The sequence below is a fragment of the Myodes glareolus genome, chromosome 10, assembly GCF_982192425.1.
Source record: "Myodes glareolus chromosome 10, mMyoGla1.1, whole genome shotgun sequence".
In the NCBI taxonomy this organism is placed as follows: Eukaryota; Metazoa; Chordata; class Mammalia; order Rodentia; family Cricetidae; genus Myodes; species Myodes glareolus.
In genome coordinates, this window is record NC_142035.1 from 26918395 (window position 1) to 26935485 (window position 17091).

Here is a 17091-nt window from a genome sequence, read left to right on the forward strand (position 1 = left end):
CCGCTAGGCGCTGGAGGGAGTCCGGGGTTGGCCGAGGGACTATCATCGGCTCCTGGACCTAGTGTCCCTGGTCTGTGAGGCCATGTAATGGGCCATAAGTGCCAAGAGCTGTCTAGACGCCCGCCCCAGCCGGTGAGCTTGCACAGTCTCGGATAAAGAGACAGTCTTCCGTTCGGCCTGCTGCACTTCCGGGGCTGCCACTTTCACTTTCTCTTCCGGGGATGCAGCCCGCTCTGTCTTCCGGGTAGCGCGAGCCGCGGGGCTCGAGTTCCGGACGCTGGGGTGCCCGCGCCGGCTGGCGTCCGTCGCTTTTGGGTCGTGATTACCCACTGCCCACTGCGGACTTGGCCCCAGGGCCTTCCTCGCTTTCTGTGTTCCTCGCGGGGCCCCACCGCTTACCAATGCCTGGCCTTGGGCCCAGGGCAGTGTGATGCTGCCCGAGTGCGCCCCGGGATATCTCTTGAGCCACGCGCGAGGCCGGCTAGGGCTGAATCTCTGCTGTCCTCCCGCCCTCTTCCAGGTGACCCCAAGGTAGCATTTCCCGGGAGCAGCAGCCCTTTGTGAGGGGATGGGCGCAGCCAGGCCAGATGGACGAGAAGACCAAGAAAGGTGGGCACCGACTGGAGCTGGTGGAAGTGGGCTCTGGGGTTGGACCAGTGCTGGGGTCGGAGACTCGGTGGATACTGAATATCGAACCTGGAGAGCTCCTGATTGTTAGGAAAACAGACTTACTTCAGTTGACCAGAGTAAGGCGGGGAGGGAACACTATGTGCCTCTATCTGTTGCCCTTCCACCCAGATTCGGAGGAACACCTATAGTGTTACTGTCCTGTTTGCTGGAAACCCTGCCCTAATAAAACCAAACCCAGGGCTCTGGGCCACCTTTAGTGACCTTTCCCATTTCCTTGCATTCACTCCACCAGCCTCCTCTGTTCTGTCCACTACTGGGGCTTCATGGCATGCTAGTCAAGTGGTTTTTTTTTTGTCCTGATTCAGCCACTTCTTGCCCAAGGCCTTTGCCCATTCTCTGGCCTCTTGATACAGTCTTCCTTATTGAGCAATCCCTCATTCAGGCCTGAGTTTCCCTTACTTCCTAGAGCTTTCCCCTCACCTCCTTATTATTGCTGGAATGGAACACAGCCTGATTATCTTGTCAGACTTTAAATAGAGGTTTTTGAGAAGGACCCTATTCATCGTAACCACTGTTAGAGACTCCACTTGCTGGACATACAATAGAGTTCAAGAAATGCTTGTCAGATAAATGAAAGTGTGGGGGACTCTGTGAGCATGAGGGGAAAAGGGCACCCCATGAGTCCAGGGTGCAGGGGAGTGAGGTCTGAAAAAGCACCCCTTCCCCCCTTAAAAAAGGACTTCAAATAGCCAGGTACAGAAGGCAACTCAATAGGGAAACAGGACAAAGCATGCTCCAAGGTTAACCTCTCCAGCCTCCCCAAGTAAACCGGTGCTAACCTGCTTGCTCTGTATTGATCTGCAGCAGAGGAGATGGCCCTGAGCCTTGCCCGGGCAGTGGCCGGCGGAGATGAACAATCTGCTATAAAGTATGCCACCTGGCTGGCAGAGCAGAGGGTGCCCCTCAGGGTGCAAGTAAAACCTGAGGTCTCCCCAACACAAGACATCAGGTGAGTGAGACTCACATTAAAGGGGCCTGGAGTTCTGGAGCTCTATGGAGCCTGCAGTGCTGGGGAGCAAACCCAGGACCTCACTGGCAGGTCCTCCTGTGGGATCTGAGCCTCAAGCCCTAGCTGCTGCTCGGCTGTGGGCTATGCAGTAGACAGGGTTTCTCTGTGTAACAGCCCTGGCTGGCCTGGAACTACCTCTGTACACCAGGCTGGCCTTGAACTCACAGAGATCCTCCTGTCTCTGCCTCTCAAGTGGTGGGATTAAAGGCATGAACCACTGAACCACTACTGCTGGCGGGTTCTTTTTTTTTTTTTTTTTTTTTTTTTTTTTTTTTTTTTTTTAAGGGGACCTTGCACAGTGGTGTCACCCTTGCCCAGGGATCATGCAACTCTTCCCTCTGTCATTCCAGTTTTAGTGTCTGTGCTGCCAAAGCAAGCACGGGGTTCATTCTCTTAGGTGTATAGAAGCTGGAGAGCTTGCGGGAGACAGTTCTCTCCTTCCCACTGTTGGATCTGCAAATGAACTCAGGTCAACAGGCTTGCACAGCAAGGGCGTTTACCCACCGAGTCATCTTCCCAACTTTTATTTTTATTTTTTAATTTGTTTTTTGTCTTTAGAGATCAAGACTTACTCCATAGTCCAAATTAGCCTATATATCACTGTGTAGCCCAGGCTAGCTTTCAACTCAAGACAGTTTTGTCTCCAGTGTATTAGAATTACTGGCGCTCACTACCAGACCTGGTAAGATAGTAACTTTAGGTTTTATTTTGTTACTATAAGGCTTCCATAATTTGTTTAGCCTCTATGGCAGTGGTTCTCAACATGACCTAATGCTGAGACTCTTTAATACAGTTCTTCATGTTGTGGTGACTTCCAACCATAGAACAACGACAACAAAATCGATTTCTGGAACAGTTTCAGTACTTCCTGGAGTACTTTCAGAATAGGGGCTGCTGAGACAGCATTTTGCTATAGAGTCCAGGCTGGTCTAGAACTTGGGGCTATCCTGCCTTGCCTGACTGCCTTTCTCTGATGCAGTGTTTCCATGGCTCTCCAAGGTCTTAGAAAGCTGGACTCTGGTCCCATGCTGTAGGTTATCTGTTTTCCTTTGAGGTCAGCTCAGTTTTTCATTTTTATTCTCATTTTCATGCTTCTAGGTCTTTGAGCAATATTTCAAGAGTCAGGCATGGTGGCACACATCTATAGTGCTAGCTGGCATTTGGAAGTCTGAGGCAGGAGGACGATGAGTGCCAGGCTAGTCTGGGCTGCATAGTGAGATCCTGTCTCAAAACAAACAAGCAAAAACAAAATAAAATATGTTTGCAGATCCTTGAGAAAGTGATGCCTAAAATACTAGAGTAACGCTGGGTGGTGGCGGTGCATGCCTTTAATCCCAGCACTCAGGAGACAGAGGCAGGCGGATCTCTGAGTTCGAGGCTAATCTGGTCTCTAGAGCTAGTTCTAGGACAGCCAAGGCTACACAAATAACATGTGGCCTCCATGGTGGCCTGAGTCCCTGGGGTGTCTGATGCTCTCGGTTCAATTTCCAGCACTGCAAACAAAGTCAGACTTCGTTTGGAATGATTCAGTTTGGACTTAAGTCACCATTGATTGCTGCTGCAACATGGCTGCCACAGTATTTTTCTACCTGGAAAAGGGTGTGGCAGGGCCTGGCTCCACCTGATGGAAAAGATTAAGTGGGTTATTAAATGATTAAGTGCCACTAGTATTCAGGTGTGTGTTTAACACACATGCCGTCATGTGGCAGAAGAGAGGGACAGATGGAGCCAGGGCGGACCGTAATCCTAATACTTGGGTAAGGGAAGAGGGAGGATCTGGAGTTCAAAGCCATCCTGATCTACATAGGACCCTGTTTCAAACCAAACCAAACCAGAAGACTCTCCCCTTCACCACAGAAAAGTTTGCTAGGCTTGGTAACAGCTTCTTGGGAGGCTAAAACTGATAGATGCTAAGTTCAAGACCTGTCTTGGCAATTTACTGACCCTGTCTTAAGTTAAAAATAGAGGGCTAGGACACATGGGGTTGGGGATCCAGAGAGACCCTCTCCAGGTGGCTGTCCCTGCAGGTTGTTCTGGTTAGCTTTCTATGGCTGTAATAAACACTACGACCAAAAGTAAGTTGGGATGGAAAGGGGGATTTTGGCTTATACATCCCAGGTTATATTCCATCACTGAGGGAAGTCAGACCAGGAACTGAAGCAGGAGCCTGGAGGCAGGAACTGATGCAGATACCGTGGAGGAGTGCTTCTTACTGGCTTGCTCCCAATTGCTCCTATTGCTTCTTAATACAATCCAGGACCACTGCCCAGAGGTGGCAATGCCCACAACTGGGCTGGAGAATTGGCTCAGCAGTTACAAGTGTTTGCTGCTCTTGTGGAAGACCTAGGTTCAATTCTCAGCACCCACAGGGTGGCTCTATTCTCTTTGTATCTGACATCATTTTCTGACTGACACAGGTACTCGGCACAAAAGTGGTACGCATATGCACTTACAGGCAAACCCTCATACATACGGCGTGTGCATATGCAGGCAAACACTCATACACATGAAATAAGGTAAATCTTTTTAAAAATTGGTGTTTAAAAAGGAAAGAAAATGCCCCACAAACTTGCTAATATACCAGTTTGATGGAAGCATTTTTTTTCCAATTAATATTTTCTCTTTTAACTTGTACATGTTGACAGAAATCTAACCAGCACACAGCACCTGCACACATGCAGGTGTGAACATTCCCACGCTGGTAACCCAAATCCATGCCTACCTTTACTTTCCCACAGGCTGTGTGTGAGTGTGGAGGATGCCTACATGCACACCGTCACCATCTGGCTCACAGTGCGCCCTGATATGACAGTGGCCTCCCTCAAGGACATGGTGAGTGAGGGGCTGGAGGCAGGTGGGCTTCTCTCTACTCTCCTCATCCTCTCTGTGTGCCTCCCACCCCATATTTTTGCTGTGGTCCAACACCTGCTAGAAAGAGCTTGAGGAGAGGCTGTTTTGTCTCACAGCTAAGAGCACACAATGCATCATGGGAAGGGGTGGTGGTTGAGAGACTCCATCGCGGGGCCAGGAGCTCACAGCTGCGGCTAGTTTTCCTTCTGCTCCTCCTGTAAACTTTTTTAGAACTATTTATCCTACTTTATGTGTATGAATGTTTGTCTGCATGTGTGTTTTGCATCACATGTGTGCCTGTTGGATCCCCTGGAACTGGGTTATGGATGATTGTGAGCCACCGTGTGGGTGGTGATAATTGAACTGGGTCCTCTGTAAGAGCAACAAGTTCTCCTAACCACCAACCATCTCTCCAGCCCTCCTTTCTCACCTTTTGTAAATATGAGGTTTCACTATGTAACCCTAGGTGGTCTGGCACTCATTTGTAGACCAGACTGGCCTCGAGTTTACAGAGATCAAAGGTTTGCGCCTGCCACCATACCTGGACTTAGTTGTGGCTTTTCATATGGCCAGGGAGCCGAAAACTAGGGCAAAAGCAGGGTAGGCCCTAACCCTCAGAGCCAGCCTTCAGGGACCCACGGTGACAGCCAGGGATTCCAGTTTCAGGAAACATCATCCCCAACTTGGATCAAGTGTTCAGATATGAGTGTGGCAGTAGATATTTCACTTTGAAACTATAACTGCCCCCTCCTCCAGGTATTTCTAGATTATGGCTTTCCACCCAGCCTGCAGCAGTGGGTGGTTGGACAGAGGCTGGCACGAGACCAGGATACCCTGCATTCACATGGTGTTCGGCGGAACGGAGACAGCGCCTACCTCTACCTGCTGTCTGCTTGCAACACCTCCCTCAACCCTCAGGAGCTGCAGCGGCAGCGGCAGCTTCGCATGTTGGAAGGTGAAGCTCTCTCTCAGGGATGTGCTGGAGAGCCTGTCCACGGCAGAGGGTGTCAGATGGAAGAGAGGTTTTGTAGAGCGCTTGAGTGGGGCTGGCATGAGGAGAGGGGCTGTGTGAACCTGAGCTCATTCTGCCTGTCCCCCAGGTCTCCATGTTTCTGTTTGTGTGTGTGGGGAATGTAGCTAGGGTTTAGTATGCTTGTCTGTACTGCAGAATTTCAGACCTGTAGAAAAGTTTCACAGACATTTTTCTTCTTTAACTTTACCCCTGGTACAGAATCTCAGGAAATGAGATCTTCCTCTCCTGATACTTACACAGCTTTTAAAGAAAGGCCATTCTTCTGAACAACTCTTCAGCGCAGGAAATTAGCATCTATGAAGTGCAGTGGGTTTTGTTTGTTTGTTTCTGTTTTGATAAAGGGTATTTTTGTTTAGCCCTGGCTGTCCTATAACTCTTTCTAACCCTTCCAAGTCCATTGCTGCCCACTTTTTTTTTTATTTTTATTTTTAAATTACATTTATTGGGCCAGGCATAGTGGCAAAGACTTTTTGGCTTTTTTGGTGTGTTTTTTTTTTTTCTTTTTTTTTGAGACGGTTTCTCTGTAGCTTTGGAGTCTGTCCTGGAACTAGCTCTTGTAGACCAGACTGGCCTCTAACTCACAGAGATCTGTCTGCCTCTGCCTCCTGAGTGCTGGGATTAGTGGTGTGGGCCACCACCACCCAGTTTGGCACACACTTTTAATCCCAGCACTTGAGAGGTAGAGGCAGGCAGATCTCTGAGTTCAAGACCAGCTAGGAATACAGATTGAGTTCCAGGACAGCCCGAACTATATGAGAAACCCTGTCTTAAAAAAGTAAAACAACCCCCCACAAAGTAAGTCAATAATTTAAAAATTACATTTATTTATGTGTGTAGCTGTACACATGCCATGTACACGTATGTACATGTGGCGGGACGAGGACAGCCTGCAGGAGTCAGCTCCCTCCCCACTGTGTGGCCCAAGGGCTCACACTCAGGTTGTCTGGCTCGGTGGCGTGGCGAGTGCCTCTACGGACCGAATCCTCTCTCTGGCTGACACTGACACAGGGCGGCCACTCTCATTTGGGTTTTGTCAGCTGTCCAACCGGTGTCCTTGGTGGCAAACATAGAGCATTCAGCTGCCACGTCTCAGCCCCTCCCAGTCCTGATGCCTTCGGGTCTCTGGTTGCCCTCCTGACTGGATGTTCAGGTCTTTCTTCTTGGTGGGCATTTCAACATGGTGGAGGCAGTTCTTCCTCTCAAAAGGGAGGGTGGTCATGATGGTCCAGTTAGAGGTGAGGCAGCCTGGATCCACACACACTCCTTCTGCAGATTTGGGCTTCAAGGACCTCACCCTGCAGCCACGGGGCCCCTTGGAGCCTGTCCTTCCCAAGCTCAGGCCCCATCAGGAGCCTGCGCAGCCAGATGCAGCCCCAGAGTCGCCACCGGTAAGCACCTTACTTCATGTGTGCCTAGTCTTCTCTGTCCAACCCAGCTGAGCTCACACCCCCTCTGCATCCAGGTGGGCTGGCAGTGCCCTGGCTGCACTTTCATCAACAAACCCACACGACCTGGGTGTGAAATGTGCTGTCGTGCAAGGCCTGAAACCTACCAGATACCTGCCTCGTACCAGCCCGATGAGGAGGAGCGAGCACGCCTGGCGGGTGAGGAGGAGGCGCTGCGCCAGTACCAGCAGGTGGGCACACGGGTCCAGGGGCAGACATCTGCAGGCTGGTGGAGGAAGGCCTAAGCCAGAAAGGGAACCAACTACCTGCAGACTGCTGTGTCCCTGGCTATTGCCAGTCCCCTCTCGAGCACACTGCTGAGCCATAACCTTGCCCTTGACTGAGAGCTGCCTCTCTCAGAGGCCAGTTCTGTGGCTGAGACTCACTCTTCTGGTGTGGTGCCCAGCCAGGCTCCTCACTTGTTCTGAATCCTCACTTTGACACGCCTACCGCCCATGTGTATAAGCATTCTGGCTGTACCAACAACACTTCCATCTGTGACCCTAACTCTGCTATGATATACCCAAACCTCAGCCCATGGCCTGTAACCTCATCTTGGCTCCCACTCTGCCCCACCTCTTTTCCTTCCTTTCTCATGGACTGTCTTCCTGTGCCCCTTGGGAGTAACTCTGTCCTCTCTCACTTCCCCATAGTAGTCAGACAGTTCCCACCACAGACACCCAACTCTGGTACTCCCTGCTCCAAGAGCGTCTTCCTACCCCACCTCATTTCCTTTGGATTCAGTGCAACCTGACCAACCTCGACCTTGACCCCATGCCTAGCCATGCCTTCCCTGCAGCCCGGCTCTCCCTCCAGCTTTGACCTTCCTCCACCATTGCTCCAGCCCCACCCTGCTACCCAGAATTTGATCCCTGTGGACCCTCTACTCCCCTTCTACCCTGAGCCTCTTCTTTCTCTACCTCCCTGTCCCCTCACCTAGCTTCCTACTCTGCTGTAGCCCCACCCTGGCTGTCTTGGCCTGCCCATAGTCCCAGCCCACCATGCCTTGCTGCCCCCCATACTACCCCAGCCTTGTCCCACTTCCTACCTGACCAACTGAGCCCCTGACCCACCCGGTGGCCCTGCCCTGCCCGTGTGCCCAGCGGAAGCAGCAGCAGCAGGAGGGGAACTACCTGCAGCACGTGCAGCTGGAGCAGAGGAGCCTGGTGCTGAACACCGAGCCCGCTGAGTGCCCTGTGTGCTACTCAGTGCTGGCGCCCGGCGAGGCCGTGGTGCTGCGTGAGTGTCTGCACACCTTCTGCAGGTGCGGCCCAACTCCCGCTAGGAGCTTACCAAAGCCACAGTGAAAGTGTATGTGGCCTTGTTCTTTATCTCCTTGGATGCCCACAAAACCCCATTTATGCAAGAGGTGTTGTGGCTCATGCCTGGAGGCAAGAGGATGAGAAGCTCAAGAATAGCTTCAACTGTATAGTGAGTTCAAGGCCAGCCAGGGCCACGTGAGGCCTTGTCCCAAAAATCCAAAGAAAAAGGAAAAGGGGACAGACAGTCCAAGCATCCATGTTGTCAAGGCTACACAACTTGTAAGAAGCTCAGAAATGAGACAAGCGTTCTGACTCCAGAGCCACTGCCCTTCCTCACTACCAGTTACTGCCCTGGCATATGTAAAGACATTCGGGCCAAGCTCTGACACCCCACAGCATTCTGTTCTGTAGTGTATGCATTCTTCCCTTTGGGTCTCTGTGCAGCCCTTCTACCTGTGAGCTGGGAAAATATGTTCATTCACCATAATGGGCCCTGATGGAGTGCCCCTGTCTAGCTATGTGCTGTGTGTGTGTGTCTGTGTTAATGTTTACAATGCCACATGCAAGTAACTAGGTTGTGAGCCTTGCTCAAGTTGTGGGGGGCAGGGCTGGCCGCCCCTGAGGAAGTCATGCTGGAGCAGAGCTGGAAAGCTGTCTGTCTGAAAATGTCAGGGAGCAGAGGGGTGGTGGGGGTGGTGGGACAGGATAGTTGAGCCTGTGCGGGTGACAAGCTCTAGCAGCTCTGGTCCTCTTTGGGTGGTACCACTGCAGTGCTGAGAGTGAGCATTTGCACCAGCTAGAGAGACAGGGACCAAGGAGGAGGTTACTGCAGTCACCTGGGCAGGCATGCCAGTGCCCTAGATCAGAGAGAGGCAGGGAAGGTGGCAAGGATAGAAGTGAGGCCTTGGTAATGGGTTGAAGAGAGGGATGGGAAGGAAGGGCCCTGCGATTGGGGCCCTACCATCCGAGGGCTGGAGTCCTTGTGGGGATTGAAATGAGCCTGACTGGCACCCTCTCCTCTCCAGGGAGTGCCTGCAGGGCACCATCCGAAACAGTCAGGAGGCGGAGGTATCCTGCCCCTTCATTGACAGCACCTACTCGTGCCCTGGCAAGCTGCTGGAGAGGGAGATCCGGGCGGTAAGGCCACGGGACGGGAGCTGGCCCTGAGCTGGCAGCAGGCAGAGTTCAGGAGCATAGACCACCTGCATCCCCAGAGACGTTTCCCAAGGGCGGTCATTCGGAGTGCCTGGGACCCAAGCAGGGCAGCATTAGAGGGTGTAGAAGAAACCTTAGATGCTTTAACCTCACCAGTGCAGCAAGGGCTAGAGGAGTTTAGGGTGGGTGGGAGCTGTGGCTACAGCCTGGCCGTGTAACCTCATGTCACTCAGCCCCTGCTGTGTCCTTGGCCAGCACCACAGGTGGCGTCTGCTGATGTGTTCAGGCTTGTGCAGCTGCTGTGTCAGCTGCTTTTGCTTTGTAACGGTCACTCCAGACCTGGTGCCTTAGAGCGCTCTGGTTTGTGAATTGCAAGGTAGTGCTCCCACGTGGGTGGAGCTGGGGTCTCTGTGCGTCAGAGTCGGCTCCTGGCTTGTCTGCTCAGTGATGAGTATGAGATGGTTCATCATGGCCTTGCCCGGAATAACTGTTTACTTCAGTCCCCTCCATAAACAGGCTGTCGAGGCCTAGCCTATGGCAGTGGTTAGTGGTCAGTGTTCCAAGCACAACTCTGTGTAGACTGCTTTGTTGTAATCCTGTTGACTGGTGCAAATTATATGCTTAGACCCATGTTCCCTGTGGGGGCCAGCAGGAACAGTGGTCTGACATCCTGTGGTAATATGGCCATTCAGGGGTATAAATGGGAGCAGAGTTGGCATGGCAATCCATACTGTCACCTCAGCACTGCTAAGGTGTCAGGACAAAAAGCTTGAGGCCAGCAAGGCTGTCTTACAAAGTTTAGAGCCACTGGGTAGAGCGCTTGTCTAGCAAGCACAGCACCTGGGTTTGGCAGAGAAGCAGGATCACAGTGGCCAGGGTCCAGATGGGAGAGACCCCAGGCATGCACAGACCCTTCTTCCCTTTGCTCCTGCCTCTGGCCATGTTTCTTCTGGAACACCCCCCCCCTCCCCCCCGGAAAAAAACTTTACCAAATGTTTCTCAAGCTCAAGGGGCTCTGCTGAGGTGGGAAGGGGATCTGAAAGAGTAGAATTTGGAGAATTTCAGTTTCATATTCAAAGCAGCTTTTACATTGTCCACGGGCTTCTGAGTGGGTAAGCCCCTGAGCCTTGCTGAAGTATCCAGTCATGCTCTGGAGAGAAGGCCGCCCTGCTATTCATCCAAGGGGCTGCATACGAACACCTAGAAGTCCTCAGGTCCTTACTCAATCTTCAGGTGTGGCAGTGAGGAGCAGGTGTCAGCAGAATGCATGGTGATGGTGGTTCTGTTAGGTGACAGAGAATAGCCAGGCGGCAGCACATCTTTAATCCCATCATTCAGGAGGCAGAGGCAAGGACAGCCAGGACTACATAGAGAAATCCTGTCTCAAAACAAACAAACAAACAAACAAACAAAAGAGTGGCAGAAAATAAGAAAAATGAAATAAAAATCAGCCCCAACTCTGCAGGCCTTAGCATTTTGTCTTATTTCCTTCTTTCTCAGCAGATAGCATTTTGTTGTTTTTCTGGGTTTTTTTTTTGTTTGCTTGTTTTGTTTTTTTGCGACAGGGTCTCACTATGTAGTTTTAGCTGTCTTGTCTCACAGAGATCCACCTAATGGTGTCTTCTGAGTGCTGGGGTTAAAGGCATGTACTATTGTTCCCAGATGTGTGTGTGTGTGTGTGTGTGTGTGTGTGTGTGTACACATATATACATGCATACACATATACATATTTATTTTTTAAAGTTACATTTATTTATGTGAATATCAATATGAGTGTGTAGCACACAGCATGTGTATGGAGTTCAGAGGACAACTGGTCAGAATCAATTCTGTCTTTTCAACCATGTGATCTCAGAGATCAAATTCGGGTTGGTAGGTTCTGCTGCAAACACCCTTGCCTATTGTGCCATTTCTTTGGTCCCAGACAATATTTTCAAGGTAAAGATCATTCACTGTTACTCACACATGACAGAATGGGCCCCTTCTAGGTGTATAGGTCTGTGAGTTTTGCTTACACTAAGCACCACCCAGCTAAGATGCAGAACAACGGCCTGACTCCCCCTCACTGACTTGCTGTTTGCCACTGCTTAAGGAGCCGTTCAGCTCTCTCTGGCATACCTTGTCCTGTCTCCCCTCAGCAGTTCAGCCTTCCCTGCTAGGAAGTGCAGCCTCCTAGAACACTGCCTGGGGACTCTTCCATGTGAAACAAACTTAGGGGTGTGGAGGGCACCAGAAGATGGTTAAGTCTGGGACATTGCCACATTGTTTGCAGAGTGCAGTGTACCTGGATCCTGATTTGTCTTTGAGACTGGCTCTTGCTATTTCCTACAGAGTGGCTTTGAACTCCAGTGATCCTTCAGCCTCAGTCTTCAAAATACTGGGATTTAATGGCTTGTGACACTATGTTGGCTAGCTCTTAGGAATTCAAGGCCAGCCTTTATTACATAAACCCTATCTCAAAAAAAAGGCGGGGGGACTAGGTTGAGGTGCTGGGTTTCCTGGGAGTATTTGATAGGGGGAGAGCATCTGCTGGTGTTCTGAACTCCAACAACAAAGCCATGTTTGTACAGCTCCTGTCCCCCGAGGACTACCAGCGCTTCCTGGATCTGGGTGTGTCTATCGCAGAGAACCGCAGCACCTTGAGCTACCACTGCAAGACCCCCGACTGCAGGGGCTGGTGCTTCTTTGAGGATGATGTCAATGAGTTCGCCTGTCCTGTATGCTCTCATGTCAACTGTCTGCTCTGTAAGGTGGGACAGGGCCCACGTGGCCTCATTGGCTTCTTCTGGCTAGGGCTTGCTGTGACTGGCTACGACTGCAGAGGCTGCAGTCCGGGCACAGGGGAGCGCTGTTTTAGGGTTATAGAGCCTATCAGCACTAAAGCAAATAGGATTTATATTAGGCTCCTACTGATGACCCTGGCTCTACCTCCCTGGACCCTGTGGATTCTCTAAAATGGGTGTAAGTTTTGTAAGTGAGGGCTTCCACTGATGGCACTCAGAGGCACTCAGTGCCAGTGGTGGGCCTCTTCTGCCGCTTCCAGCACAAGCCCCAGGGGAAACGCCTCACTCAGAGCCCCTTGTCTTGCAGGCCATCCATGAGCGCATGAATTGCAAGGAGTATCAGGATGACTTGGCCCTTCGGGCTCAGAATGATGTGGCTGCCCGGCAGACAACAGAGATGCTAAGGGTAAGTCAGGGTCTTAGCGAGGACCTAGGGACTTATGTTCTAGATGCTTCTTGGGAAGGACTAAATTCATGTATTCTTGGAGGTTTACCCACTCTTCTGGTTGCACCATTTCAAAGTGTGACTTCCAGTAGGGTGTCGGGTGTGGAGCTGCAGGAAGAGTCTGGGCTGGGGAGTCCTCAGGGACAGAGGAGCAGCTGGCCATGCCAGGCTCGGAGGGAGGGTACACTGCAGAGGCAGGGCCAGTGTCTCAGTAGCTACCCTTCCCAGGTGATGTTGCAGCAGGGTGAGGCGATGCACTGCCCACAATGCCGGATTGTGGTGCAGAAGAAGGACGGCTGTGATTGGATCCGCTGCACCGTCTGCCACACTGAGATCTGCTGGGTCACCAAGGGTCCACGCTGGGGCCCTGGGGTGAGTCTTCAGGGTAATGGAGGGCTGAGGGTGCTATAGTTACTGGAGTGGGACTCAAAACTTCCAGCCATCAACAAAGTTATTTAATTTTGAGGCAGGGTCTCAGTATGTAGCCCTGGCTGACCTGGAACTCACTATGTAGACCAGGCTGCCCTCCAATTTAGAGAGCTACCTGGCTCTGCCTCCCAAGTGCTTAGATTAAAGGTGTGTGCCACCAAGCCTGGCTTAATATTATATTGTATTTGTGCACCTCTGTGTGAGAGAGGGGGAGGGAAGGAGGTGGGGAATGCGCCCCAGTGTTCATGTGGAGGTCAGGACAGCTCAGTGGAGTTTGTCCTCTCCTTCCATCTTGATGGTGTCAGCAGTCTCGTGTGGCAAGACCTTTGATCTGCTGCGTCATCTTACCAGCTCAGGGGAAGATTTTCTTTTTGATTTTTGTTGTTTTTCCAAAACAGGGTTTCTGTGTGTAGCTCTGGCTGTTCTAGAACTCACTCTGTAGCCCCGGCTGCCTCCAGCTCTCTGCCTCTTGGGTGCTTTATTTCCAGCTGATTTTCTTCTTTACCTCTTAGATTGTTTCTCACTCTGTAGCCTGGGCTGACTTGGAATTTGTGGCAGTTCTCCTGCCTCAGCCTCCTGGTGGAGATCATAGTATGTGTCACCTTGCTGGACTTGAGGGCTAAGAATTTTTACATCTTAATTTCTCTTAAATTATCAAAGGCCACAGTAAATAGTCATGAAGCCTGCCCATCTCAGCCTTTTGCCTCTTGGCCTGCAGCCATTGTGGTAGCAAGGCTTCCTGCTGTTCTGCCTGAGGGGAGAGCAAGTCTGGGTCAGCACAGAGTTGGGAGGAGATTGCAAGTCATTCCCTCTGGCAAGTATTTGCCACCTCTCAACTTCAGATTCCTCCTCCATGGAGTGGAGACAGTGTCAGGGCCTGTCTCAAGTACAAGAGCAGTATTCAGTGGGTGCTGTCACAGGTTGAGTACCCTGTAGGTGGTGGCTGTCAGTACTAGAGGTGGGTTGCTGGAGTCAGAGCTGGCATCATTACTGGAGGACAGGTAGTGCAGAGGGAACTGGACTGTTTCCCTCTACCCAGGTGCTGATCCACCTGCAGCCGCAGCCCCTTCCCCCTGTCCTGGAGAGGAAGTCCATGGAGTAGAGGGTGCTGGAAGGGTTGGGTTGGGGCTGAAAGGCTTTCATGGCTGCTTCCTTCAGGTTGCTGAGGCAGGAGGGCTTCTGACAGCGACTTTGACCTTCAGGTGGGCTCTGCCTTGATCAAATGGAGTGACTTGGGGATAGCCTGTTTATCCACCCTGATACCTTCTTTTCTCTTCCTTCAGGGCCCAGGGGACACCAGTGGGGGCTGCCGCTGCCGGGTCAATGGAACTCCTTGCCATCCTAGCTGTCAGAACTGCCACTGAGTCGAAGATGGTGGCCCTCAATAGTGACCCAGAACCACATGTGTAGCAGCTAACAGCAGGACTAGGCCAGGGGTTTTAGCTCTGGTTTGAGAAGGCCCTGAGCTCCGCTGCAAGCCTGCTTGCTGTGTTACAAGAGCCCCAGCTGAGGTGGTGTCGTGTCGGTCCCACCACCTGTGTTGCTCCATGGGAATTGACCAGACTATGGCCCTGAGCTAGACAGCCTACCCTTACTAGCCACCAGCCTTAATTAAACACAGCCCTGGCCTAAGGCCTGGATGGCTAGTGTTCTGAGCCTCCAAATGACTGCTCGCCCTCAGCATGCTCCCCGAGGACCCACAGCCTCATCCTTTGCCTTGCTGGCTTTCTAGGCACTTTTGCTGCTGTTGCTGTTGAAGGCCTGGCACCTCTTAGGGCTGCTTTGAACCCAAGCAGGTAGATTGGTAGGTCAGAACACATAGCCCAGCTCTGCATCCCCCTTTGTTCAATAGTGAATTAAAGTTGTTTTCCAAGAAGGGAGATGTGTTGTGCTTGAGGGAGCAAATGTCCTAGACTGAATGCCATAGCGGCAGGATGGGGAGCTCTGGGAGCTTGGAACAGCACCTGGAGGTGATCTGTTGGCCTGGGAGGTTGTGGCAATCACCATGTCTAACTCCTGGGACAGCATTGCTAGGGCCGATATTAGCAGAGAAGGGCTTGAAGGTGGGAGGAGCCACATTAACAGCTACAGACTGGGAGGAAAGGCTTGGCTGTTCCCTTTCTCCTGGGCGTCTAATAGGCACTGCTGCTGGTGTCTGTTCTCGTGCTTTCCCTCCACTCTGACCCACCCCGTCCCTTCTGAGATTGAGTGTTGCTGTCTTTCCACACTGATTCCTAACAGCAGGCATAGCACTTGTGGTCAAAGCCTCACTCCTGATGCTAGGCCATGGAGCTTTTCCAGGGTGGATGTTTTCTAGCACCTGGAATGTAGAGCCCTGGATAGACATACAGCCTTGAGTAGGATCAAAACAGGAACCCAAAGAGTGAGGATAAGGTCTTTGTAACCCAGGTTATCCTTGAATTCATTGTAATCTTCCTGCTTTGGCCTCCAAGGTGTTGGATTACAGGCATGCACCAGGCTTGGCATGACCAAAACTCATTATACATGTGCCCTTCCTCCATTACCCAGTTACCAAAATCTCACTCATCCTTTGTGTTCAGTCCTTAAGTTTGAGGCTGACTTAGTCATCTGTCACCCGGACTGCTTTTTAGCCCTCTACTATAAGCTACCAGAGGTTGGCCCTGTCCCTGTTAACCCTTTGAGTCTCACCGCTGCCATATCAGAGCGTATCAAAGGCTGGTGGCCTATTGTGGTAGAGCTGAGATCCACAAAGAATGCCTACATCCAGCACCGACTCCAAGCTCCTGACTGGCTCCTCTGCAGGCAGAGGTAGAAAAGTAGAGAGAGACCCAGCTGCTGAGTACTCTTACTGCTGAGACTGGAGCTGTTTAGAGGCTAGACCAGTGGTTTTCAACCTTCCTAATGCTACAGTTCCTCATGCTGCGGTGACCCCCAAACATAAAATTATTTTCACTACTACTTCAGAACTGTAATCTTGCTACTATTAATGAATTGTAATGTAGATATTTTGGAGATAGAGGTTTCCTGTGGGGTCATGATCACAGGTTGAGAACAGCTAGGCCAGAAGCTGAATGAGGCAATCACATCAGATGTTCCTCAATAGACAGAAACTAAGCATAATGGGCTGGGGCATCCCTTCCACAACAGGCTGTGAGATTCTGAATCTAAGTGTTACACTCCAGGCCTGCAACGCAAAAAGGCCGAGAGCATATCCTGCACCTGTCACCTAGCTGTGATGGTGCAGTAGCAGCTGCAGCAGTATGACGGCCACACTTGCCGAATGACTGGTAGTTAGAAAATCTGCAGAGAGCATGTACTGCTCTCCCAAGGGCACCTAAGCTCAGTTTCCGGCACCTGTATCAGGTGGCTTACAATCACTTCTAACTCTGGCTGATACAACCTGACCTCCAGGGACACCTGTAATCACATGTGCCCACAATGGGATTAAAGAAAGGATGGAAGCCTGGAGTCTCAACCTTGATTCTGGATCAGTCTCCTGCTTGCCTCTGCTGGGGCATCTTAATCGCATGCCCACCTAAGAGGTCCTCGTCATAAACATGTCCTATGTGAAGCCTTGAAGACAGGTCCCTCCCAGATGAGAGCACTGTCCACAAGAGGCTGCACCTTACTGAGTGCAGTCATCACTGACGAGGTGGCACTGATCCTTTCAGGTAGTAATGGGAAGGCCAATTCTTTCTCACATCAGTACCCCAAAGATGACTTGACATCACTGCACCTTTGTTCCATGTGCGGTTTAAACTGCTTCTCTTGTCTCTAAGTTGGGTGTCAAGAAAGGGAAGTGGCTAGCCTAGCCCTTTCTGGCTGCTAGAGCCAGGACTTTTGCCCTAAACTGATTACAAAACTGGAAAGGCTGTGTGCTAACAGCTGAGGCTGACAAGTCTAGTCTACAGACACAGGCTGACACCAGCTACACCCAGGGCAGAAGTTGGCGGGCACCTGAGACCAGGTCTATTTCTAGGCAAGCAGAAGAGGTACAAAGACAAGTGA

General features: G+C 51.3%; 1 protein-coding gene and 1 non-coding gene across 3 annotated transcripts; one reads left to right on the forward strand and one right to left on the reverse strand.

Moving 5' to 3' along the window:
- On the forward strand, positions 1-14977 carry Rbck1 (RANBP2-type and C3HC4-type zinc finger containing 1). 2 transcript variants are annotated; one of them, XM_085697218.2, is made up of 13 exons: positions 1-132; positions 521-609; positions 1495-1639; positions 4438-4531; positions 5306-5504; positions 6855-6970; positions 7045-7218; positions 8131-8291; positions 9315-9426; positions 12015-12194; positions 12535-12633; positions 12901-13044; positions 14385-14977. In XM_085697218.2, exons 2-13 carry the CDS (start codon positions 588-590, stop codon positions 14463-14465), a joined length of 1527 nt encoding a protein of 508 aa, XP_085553344.2. In that variant the 5' UTR covers positions 1-132; positions 521-587; the 3' UTR covers positions 14466-14977. The 2 variants fall into 2 exon arrangements, with proteins under 2 accessions (XP_085553344.2, XP_048301565.3); XM_048445608.3 differs by lacking the exon at positions 1-132 and having other exon boundaries at positions 218-609.
- LOC146892798 (U6 spliceosomal RNA) lies at positions 1973-2079 on the reverse strand. The gene has a single exon (XR_015004315.1). It is a non-coding gene; the product is annotated as a U6 spliceosomal RNA (small nuclear RNA).
- Positions 14978-17091: the final 2114 nt, after the last annotated feature.